Source organism: Pundamilia nyererei, unplaced genomic scaffold, assembly GCF_000239375.1.
Source record: "Pundamilia nyererei isolate P.nyererei 1_Seehausen unplaced genomic scaffold, PunNye1.0 scaffold00005, whole genome shotgun sequence".
Classification (NCBI taxonomy): domain Eukaryota; kingdom Metazoa; phylum Chordata; class Actinopteri; order Cichliformes; family Cichlidae; genus Pundamilia; species Pundamilia nyererei.
This window is the reverse complement of record NW_005187406.1, coordinates 6,302,756-6,313,087: the sequence shown is the minus strand read 5'-3', so window position 1 is coordinate 6,313,087 and position 10,332 is coordinate 6,302,756. Positions and strand designations below refer to the sequence as shown.

Sequence of the window (10,332 nt, the reverse complement as noted above, 5' to 3'; positions counted from 1 at the left end):
AAACTTTCCTTTTTGCTAAAGCATATAGTTAGGGCTGGACCAGGTGACCCTGAATCCTCCCTTAGTTATGCTGCAATAGACGTAGGCTGCCTGGGATTCCCATGATGCATTGAGTTTTTCCTTTCCAGTCACCTTTACTCACTCACTATGTGTTAATAGACCTCTCTGCATCAAATCATATCTGTTATTAGTCTCTGTCTCTCTTCCACAGCATGTCTTTATCCTGTTTTCCTTCTCTCACCCCAACCGGTCGCAGCAGATGGCCCCGCCCCTCCCTGAGCCTGGTTCTTCCGGAGGTTTCCTCCTGTTAAAAGGGAGTTTTTCCTTCCCACTGTCGCCAAAGTGCTTGCTCATATGATTGTTGGGTTTTTCTCTGTATCTATTATTGTGCGATCTACTGTACAATATAAAACGCCTTGAGGCGACTTTTGTTGTGATTTGGCACTATATAAATAAATTTGAATTGAACTTAAGATTACATTGGATTGTATATGGCCCACAAACTAAAAACAACTTTAACAGTCCTGATTCAGCTCTTTGAAGGAAAGTGAACTTTTAGAATGTGTACTTATGGCTAACAATAGACACTGAAAGCGAAAGACAAAGGGGAGCACACATGTACACAGAAGCACAGATAAGAGTGCCTGTAGACAGCCAATCAAACTCATGAGCATGCCTGCAGCTGCTAAGAAACAGCCCCAAATTTACCCAGCTCACAAAAGCAAGAATAAGGAGTGCAAGCCACAATGCACCAGGGCCACACTGAAGCGGTTACAGCATACTACATAGCTGCAGGTTTTACACCAACTCTCTTAAATAAGACGACGTGATGAGGAAACTGAGTAAAAGACAATACAACACTGATCATCTTTTCACTTGCTTCAGTTTTACTCCAAACTTCAATGTGAGGTAATTGTAGACGTTCAGGTACACGCCCATGCAACATGCCCCAAAGTTCCCAGCAATAAATAAGAAAAGCAACCACTAACACTAAGTGCTGCACAGTGGTGATGCTTGTAACAAATCTAGCCAGAGTTTCAAATAATGAGGTCAGGTTATCATGTGAACTAAAAGCTCAATCCTCAGACAGTTTAAATCCTATGTGTCAGACAGTTTTTCTACTATTGGATCTTTCCAATATCAGAGAGGAGCCATCTTTAAAAGGCCATCTCAGGGATGCAGCACTGGTCCACAGTCCACCTGTTGTTGAAACTTTGTGTTTCTGAAGAGCAGCCAATCATAACTCTTTAAGGCAGGGCAGACCTCAAAGAGTGGTTGAACTGAAGGGCTGCAGCAAAGCTAACTATGAATTACTTAAAAACCAAATTGTGTGAAACTCATGCAAAGCTACTCTAGCAGTCAAATGCGGGAAAAATGTATAAGTACCAATCTGCATAAGCCTGGGTTTCAGACCCAGTGTGCAAGACTGTGGCACCTAAACAAGTGTTTCCAACACAAACCGCCCTGTAGTCATGAAGAGCATGGCAACGGGGGTGTCATTTGGGCGGAATCAAATGCAGGGTCAGTGAGACAGCCATGAGTCATGAAGCTGAATCTGATCACTGAGATTCAAACTTGTTTTTGGTTGAGGCAAGAGCAGCCAGCTGGCAAATAGATCACTGACTGGTTTGCATATATCTGACACTGCCAGGTTATGCGAAGTGCAACAAACTACACAGTGGTGCATAAACCCATCATATAATGCAACTACTGGTCCAAGGAGACCCTAATGTTGCAACAAAACTTGAGCACTGTAGTGTCTCAGAGCTGACCATAAGGGATGGCTTGGGTACAGGACGATCTTTATAAGAAAATGAAATGCAAGTGTACCGAATAATTATATAGTTTATAAAAAGTACAAAAGGATAAGTAATGCGCTTATGTGTACTTGAAAAGCATTGCAACAGTAAAGTGGCCAGATTTTCCAACTGACTTTGGCACAAATCCTTTCATCGAGCGCATAATACACGCCTTTAATCTTTAATCCCGCTTGTAAATTAGTTTGGCGCTGTTGCTGCTTGTTTTGTTTTTTTAAATCAGACCCACCTCTTCTGTGTGTTTTCTCAGTGCCTTCTCTCGCTCATACTGGGTAACGAGCTGCTCGTTGTCCTCCTTCAGCAGCTCCAGCTCCACTTCGTGCTCCTGGTTGACAGCGAACACCGAGTCCAAGTTCTCCAGCACTGCGACGACCAGCGGCATCAGCTCCTTTACCACATCCTCGTCGTATTTTTCTATGAGCCGTTCAAACTCCCTGTATATTGAACTGGCCAGACCTGAGACCCGCTCAGACATCATGGTCGAGTTGCCCGAGTCGTCCTGATACAGGACTACGTCGTCCAGCTCCATTTTCCCGATTCCACTTGCACTTCTTTCCCAGCTAACGTTAATGAGCTAGCCGCAAGCTTCGGCTGACCAGAGGCTACCCACCTTCTACTTTCGCGGCAACAACAAAACTGTGCTCCTAAAACATCGCTCGAATGTTGTTTCTCATGCAGCGAAGGCGCTGTACTTCATCAACAAAGTCCTATCCCTTAGTCGTGTGGACGGCAGACTTTAAAACCTTGCTAGCCTAGAAGCTAGCAGTACTGAAAAGTCTTTACTTGGCTCCTGATTAGTTTCCCTATCCAACAGATGGGCTTCTGCTGCTGCGTTCACGCGCTGTTGGAAAGATGGGAACAAGCGAAGTTCAACGAATCAAAAAAGTAGTAAGCGCAACATAACAGAACAAATTATTTAGCAGTTATGGAAAAACAAAACACTAAAAGGTGACAGTATAGCCCATGCTAGCAAATATAGCTTGTGCTTACAGAGCTAAAAAAATAATAATAATGGGATTTTAACTATTGCTCATATATAGTTACTTTTAAGTGACGTTTGAGGGGCGGAGAAAAAATCGTATCAAAAACTGGTTTAAAGAAAAACACTTGTAGCTTCGCCTTCTTGCATATGCATAAAATACAGAATTTACCCGTAATTTTCCCGTTAAATGATATCGATAATTATTTAAATTATTTAATTGACCGAGTTAGTACACACTTCCAACTTCTAATTCTAGCACTGCAGCACAAACAAAGCAGTTATGTAGGCGTACCATTTGATTCCCTTCATAAGTCAAACCTGGGATGATGTCGTTTGGGCAGCGTTAGTAACGCATTGAATAACCGCTCTGTCATTTCCCGAGTCAGTTTGGAAATATGAGCTCACAGGGATCACTTGAAGATGTCATGTTGGTGACGCTGACGTCACATCTCTGCGGGGACAGAGTGTGAAAAACTGAAAGTAAGACACTTTTTAAAAAAATGAAAAGCTGGTTCGATAAAAGAATGTGCCCGTCTCACCAACTCCTTCATCCACACGGTATTTTACTTTCATGTTCAAAATTTACATCCCTTTAGATTTCAAGTACTATCAAGAGATATGCAGTTGTTTCTAATGCGGTCAGTTGTGCAGTCAGCGTTTCAGCCTCTCCTGCCACTGCATCACATCATCTTTTCATCCAAGCACATATAGTGACCATTGCTGCAGTTTTCACAATAACAAAGCATCCAACAAAATGAGCAGAAATTTCACCCTCATTCTATCAGCTCTCCATACTGTGATCTCCTTTTGATGTAATACTTGTTAAATTATTAAGTGGATTTGGTCATGCTTTTACCTAGAGGTGGGGTTTAAGATTATTTACAGCTGTTTCTACCTGTGAAGATGTTCTTTAATCTGATGTTGGGTCTGTTCCCCAAACGGTCAAGGCAGATGAGGTTTCTGCTGGAGGTTTCTTCCTGTTAAAAGGGAGTTTTTTCCTCCCACTGTCACCGAGTGCTTACTTATAGGGGGGTCTTCTGATCTTTGCCGTTTCCTCTGTATTCCTGTGGGTTCTTTACTTCACATTATAAAGCACCATGAGGCAACGGTTGTTGCTATATGGCACAGATTAAGCAAAAATCAACTGAACTGAATGTGTTTACAGGTCAAATTTATCCAATTTGGAACAGGAAAAAAAAGTGTTTTTAGGGATATGTTGTTAATTTCTTTTTGATTTATGGTAAACACTTCCATAAAAGCAACCTTTTATACCAAACATCAAAGTTTAACACATTTTATGTATCTTTCAGTCTTTATGTAATATATAGCCTTAAGTATAGCATTAATGCAGAGGTTCTAAAAATAATCTCTGCACTAATTTTTTTATTTATATATATCTCTATCTATCTATCTATATATATATATATATATATATATATATATACATACACACACTCTTCATTATTGCTTACATTGATCTCGCTGCCTCTTTCAAATGAGCTGTCTACATTACATAACAATAGTCATACTTTTTTTTTCTTGAATTTGTGTTTAAAGTTAAAAATAGGGTAAGAACTAATGCCTCCTGGCCTGTTCATAATTACATCCCCCCAACTGACTCCTGTGGCTTCAGTCCGTGGATTAATCCCATTGTTAAGCTTTATAAAACTTGCTGGCTCTAAGATCAACAGGCTCCTCTCACTGAGAAACCCATTGTTTATTCAGAAGAGGGGAAAAATGAAAGAATAAAAAAGGTGTGCTTCACAAAAGAGTTTAATTGCATCCAGGAGTCCAATGCTTTCTATTGAGGATTTGAGATTGTTATGCAGGCATATTATAATATAATATAATATATATATCACCTGAAATGAGCAATATCCATGGCAAGTAAACAGGTTCCCACCTTTTGTGTAAGTACAATCTTTCTACTTCTTACACCAACACATTTATGTCAAACACCATGCACTATTCAAACTGCACTGAAGAAAAAAACAAATCTCACTGTAAACAAGCTGTGCTCATCACCGTGTCTCTCAGCTTGGTTTCTGTAATGCATAGGCACTGTTCACCCTGATGTCTCAAGACATTAAACACAGGACAAGCTAACCGCAGCTACTACACAATGAAGGTGTGAATCCGGTACAGGTTTCTGTGGCGAAAGCTCCCCCTTTATCACTCTGACTCAGTCTGCTCTCACTCTCTGAAGAGAAAGAAGATAAGAAAGGAAGGGGCAGCCTCTTCCAACCACACACCGCTCACACAGACATAAAAATCAACAACACCGGCATCACGGTAAAAACTGCAGCACTGTCAAATATTGTACACAACGCACATTCAAAGATCATGGCATTCAGATGCTCAAGGAGTAACTCAAAGTCAAAATACATAAAATTATTTGATATAAATCATTAAAAGTGCAATTAAACAAATGAAACTTGTGCTCCAGAGAGTTTTTCTTTACAAATAAGGTTCCCTCCATGGCGATCATAACAGGCTACGCTTTCACGTATTCTCTGATCAAATACTTGTATATTTGAAATCTTTGAAATTTCATAAGGCTTGGAGCCAAAATATGAGGAAATGGTGTGATTACAGGCCACGCGAACTACCTGAAGCAGTCCTTTATCAGGCATCGACACACAGAAAACAAATGATCGGCAGGCGGTTTAAACATTGCGGAGGCTGGGAGTGAAGACACAAGGAAACAGTCTCTATGGTACATTTCAGATAGCGTTGTGCTGGCTGTCGCTTAAAGATGAAGGGCACAGGGAAAAGGGCTTGTCCTTGGTCAGAGTGCCGAGTGCTCGGAGCACAATGTCGGGCATGTGATCCGTAAGCATCCTGGGGCTGATCAAAATACTCCGGAATGCCATTTCATTTGACCAGTCTGCACGGTACCGGACCTGGGAAAAGCAGGATCTAAGGAAAGTAGAGGACAGAGTGACCAAATAATTTATGTGCTTATCTCTCATAACACTATACGCATCTAAAATTATTAGTTAGGCTTAGGGGTTATAATGAACATGAACACATGACAGCCTAAACACAGTTTACAGACTATAGATACATAATGGAAGTAGCTTGCTTTAAAAGAATGGGGGTATTTTTTCTAACGTCCAGCAGGGGGCGACTCCTCTGGTTGTAAAATGAACTGCATAGGAAAACTGCTCTCAGCTGTTTGATCCATGCCATCAGTAAATATTTTTCTGATGAGTTTATGTCTTCAGTTTCCAGTTTCAAGTCTTACTAAATGCAACACGATGTTGACTTTGGACATAACTTCTCTCATTAGTGTCCCAAAGAATTCAAATGTCTATGCACAGTCGTACTCCATCAGTATGCAGTAACCCTTGGTCCTTCCCCCACACATCTAGTTTGAAACACTAGCATAGTGATCAAAAATACACAACTGGCCCTCATATGCTAAGCTAGCAAAATTGCCATTGGGTTCCCTAATTGCTTTACTGTTGAAGGGGATATGAAGTACTTTTGAACCGCAAACCAGTCAGTGATCAACCAAGAATGTGTCAAGAACTTTTGCCTTTCTTGAAAAAGAATTACAAGATACACAAAGTCATCAACACTCGGAAAGTCTGCTGTGAATCTGCTCATTGGGAACATGAAACATTTGCAGACCCACCTCCGTGTCGGCCCATCTTCTGTGATATGCAGAATGCGTCCCGGCAGGAAGAGAGGCAAGTGTGCAGGTGTGTGGGCGGGTGATTCATCCGATCCCAGGCTCTGATAGGAGGATGAGTGGCGAACGATTAGAGACTCCTCTCCCAGGAGGGGCTGGCTAAGCTCTTGCTCCCTCCTGTTATCCATCTCAGTGGGGCAGTCATCCGGGTCTCCGCCAAACAACTCATACCAACATCCCTGCAGCAGGATGCGGTACTGCAATGCAAACATGAAAAAGGGTCCAAAATTCACAAGTGTAACTTCATTTCCAGATAGTCTAAAGGCATAGGGCTATATGAAGGGTTCTTACTTTGGGTTTATTGCAGTTTGAAACTATTTTCAGTAGCTTTCTCTTCAGATCCTCCATGTTTGGAATGCTTAGTCTTAGCGGAAAACAAAACAAACAGAGACAGTAAGGTTGTCAGTGCAACATTCATAAAAATGTTGCACAGACATTCATAAAAACTCAAAAGATCACGTTTGTCTGCAAACATTCACTAAAACAACTTGAGAAACTGGAGATTTTGTGTCGTACTCTGGTCCATCCATGCTTTTTTCCCCCCCTAGTGACAGGTGGTTGCCTGGGGGTCACTGACCAGTCAGTAGGCCTGTGTGATTGGGGCTTTAGCAATCATTTTCCCAGCAAATGTCATCGAACTCCAGCGAACTTTCCCTGGTGGCTCATAAAGCCTTTTTATTGCTCGATGAACTGGTTTGAAAGAGGACAACAGTGAAAGATCCATGTTGGGTGGTAGCAAAATGTCTAAATTCACAAGCTGACATTTCCCTTGAGTAGCTTATAATCATAGGTGTGTAATTAAAAGTGACACGCTTTTGAGAGTGACTTGTTGGGGTTTTTTTTTTTTGTTTTTGCCTGTGCTGTCCGGCAGTGTAGTGATCAGAATTGTTGTCTGAAGGCCAAACAAATTTATTTCCCCAAGTGGACCATTACAGCTTTTGCTATACTGGTCCACTATTTTATTAGATTTTTATAAGGATTTTTTTTTGAGTTAATATATTTTACAAATAGGGAATATTTTTTCCCCCCCTCACATTTTTTTCCTCGATCAAATGAGTGTAGATTGGATTTTTTTTAACAAACAAACAAACACCTAAAAAACCTCTACCATCAATATTATTTATGAAAAGTCTGGAATTTATTTTACTGTTTGTTTGATCTTTGTACTGGTAACCCAGAAGTGGATAAAGTTTATGATTAGAATATGTTTTAAGAAAAAAGGAAGTTACAGCCTAAAAAACCTTCCGGTTATATTCTTCACATGAAACTTAATGCCTAAAGAAATGATTATTATTATCATCAGCATCATCATTTTCTAAGGTACTCTTACCATAATACAAAAAAAAAAAAAATTGTTGGTAGAGTACAGGGAAGAAAATACTGATGAATCACAGACTGACGTGTGCGCTGTTTGTGAAATAAATGTAGTAATGTACCCACTTATCTGTTATGGCAGATATACTGCTAGCAATATGAACAGAGAGCGATTAGCCAGCAGCTGTAATGCTGCTGTGACATCGTTATTTCACAAAATTAGCTCATAGAATAACTTGAAAATAAACAGCTGCATTAATTAGCCAAATTAGCTGATGTTACTTACTTAAGATAGGAATTTGCTACTTCACACTGTTAGCAGCTAGTCTATGTTAGCAGGTGAGCTAGCATTAGTTAACAATGACATATTGCTAGTGACTGAACTAGCTCTTCCTCGTTGTCTTACTTATAGGACGAAAACAAACATCACTTTTTCTTTTTTGTCCTGATTTGAAGTTGGTTTGAGACTAAGTGGACAGAGACAGACTTCTTAGATTCTAAATATTTCAAGTACGTAAAATAAAAACACTCACGGCTGTTATATTATTTGATCACATTTTTGATTCCTTAATATTTAGATCACTTTAATGGCATCATGTATACAAACACATGATAATATATTATTAGAAATCAACTTAGAGGAAATACTACAGAGTCTGAAAATGTTCAGTTTTTTAAAACGTGTCACCATCTGTTCACACAAGTTTACATCCTTAGATATAGAAATTTGAGTGAAAATTTTGACAAAGGCTTAGAAAGTAAAGGAGTGTGTCAGTTACACTTGTATTCTCCTATGTGAGTAATAACAGGGTAGAGCCAAATATAGAATCTCCATCATGCAGTAGTCTATAATAGTTTCACCACAGGACATTCATGCAGGCTTTTTGAAGACAGCACTGCTGTGTGCTAACACACAAATATACACGACCTTTAATGATCCACTGTGAACAGTGAAGATCAGTGTCACAAGCATCTCTTCAGCATCACATACTGACTATGAGCTCTGAATTTAGTTACTCAATACATTCTGATTACTAAGAAGTAAATAATGTAACGAGCTTTCCGTGTTACCTGGGAACCAGATCCTTTCCCAGGACCACTGAGACCACAAAGTCCTTGGAGTAATCAGCTAAAGCTTTACTGCACACAGAGAGGAAGTAGAACAAAAAACACATTAAGAAAACTGTCCCATAACTGACAGTTTACAAGCGTAATCAACTATTTAAATATGACATTACATACATCACATTAGCTGGGTGGCAAAGCAGTTTTTCTAATTACTGCTCAGCCACCCAGCTCTTCCACCAGATCTGTCCACAGACAGCTGCCTGTAGCTGCCAATTAAAATCGGTCCTGACCTCAGACTTTGTCAGCCTTACCTTAGGAGGCCCCCTGGTGGAGAGAAGGCATAGCACTGCAGGGTGGGGAAGGAATTGCGCAAGAGGATAGCCAGCACTGAGGCTGCACCAGCACCCAAACTGTGACCGGTGATCACCAATTTATACTCCTACGAAAAACAGGAACACAAACACGTCATCTGTGTGGCTTCAAACAGAAGAAGGGAGATAACTGCCCGCGTGCACACACACAGAAAGCAGAGCTGTTATTTTTCCATATAGGAGGGGAAAAAAAGCAGGCCAGTTTTATATTTTCAGATTATCTCACAAATAAAATCTTGTGAGTTTTTTAATAGAGTTTCCAGCTGAAACACACATTTAAGCAATCAAACCAACTTTGCAGCCCCTTCAAACTTTAAGCTCATTTTCTGAGAATCCACAAGTGAAAACTTCAGAAAGTGTTTTTTGGGTAAATTTTCAAGGGTGTTGACATCACCACGTGGGATAAAAATGAACGTTACATTTGAAATTCTCTGCACTCAAGGTTGCAAAACTGAGAAGGCTGAGTTAGAGCGAATTAGGTGCGGTTTGCGAGTTTAACTGACAACTTATGGTGACACTGTGAGACACATGCAAATTCTTGATAATCGCAGTATCATATATGGTTTTACCAACTGGTTATCATGAGCATGTGAAGCTTAGCTGGTGCCGCAGAATGAATCCAAAGGAGAATATACTTCGAGTAGTAAAAATGTTTTTTCCACCAAGAATATGTGCAACAACCTACTAACAACTTTCTGATGTTGAAAAAAGTTGTTTTTCCTTCATGTTGAACTTGGTTTGGAGCCACAACCCAGTGATTGTTCTCTTGGCTCTTGCATCACACGTTTTAGCAGATTAAAAAGCAGAACTGTTATAAAGCTTTAAGGATAAGTGGATTGAGCACATTGGATAATTTAATAATTCTTTATTATAGGACTACATTCAACGATACCATTGACTCTAAGGAATCATGTGTTGAAGATGAGTCTCGTTTCACAATGTAGGTAAAAAGGACACCTTTGAGATCACATAACTGGTTTTGACCAAACACCAATCCCCCTTTGGGATTTGGCCCCTGAGAGTTTAACCAAAATAAGGGTTTTTTTTCTTTTCAATGAATTATCAGAAAACAGCTAAACATCC

General features: G+C 40.1%; 2 protein-coding genes across 4 annotated transcripts in view; both read right to left on the bottom strand.

Annotated features, from left to right (window-relative positions):
• spag9b (sperm associated antigen 9b) overlaps positions 1-2,797 on the bottom strand; it is a 41,476-nt gene extending 38,679 nt beyond the window's left edge. For all 3 annotated transcript variants that reach the window (XM_013913428.1, XM_005721894.2, XM_005721895.2), the window contains exon 1: positions 2,047-2,797. In XM_013913428.1, coding sequence (XP_013768882.1) covers positions 2,047-2,346 — 300 coding nt within the window. In that variant the 5' untranslated portion in view covers positions 2,347-2,797. The remainder of the gene's footprint in view (positions 1-2,046) is intronic.
• A 1,763-nt stretch (positions 2,798-4,560) lies between these two features.
• daglb (diacylglycerol lipase, beta) overlaps positions 4,561-10,332 on the bottom strand; it is a 10,998-nt gene continuing 5,226 nt past the window's right edge. The window contains exons 11-15 of the mRNA XM_005721893.1: positions 9,190-9,317; positions 8,882-8,950; positions 6,788-6,860; positions 6,440-6,693; positions 4,561-5,718 (exon numbers count right to left, since the gene is read on the bottom strand). Of these exons, the coding sequence (XP_005721950.1) occupies positions 5,523-5,718; positions 6,440-6,693; positions 6,788-6,860; positions 8,882-8,950; positions 9,190-9,317 (720 nt within the window). The 3' untranslated portion in view covers positions 4,561-5,522. The remainder of the gene's footprint in view (positions 5,719-6,439; positions 6,694-6,787; positions 6,861-8,881; positions 8,951-9,189; positions 9,318-10,332) is intronic.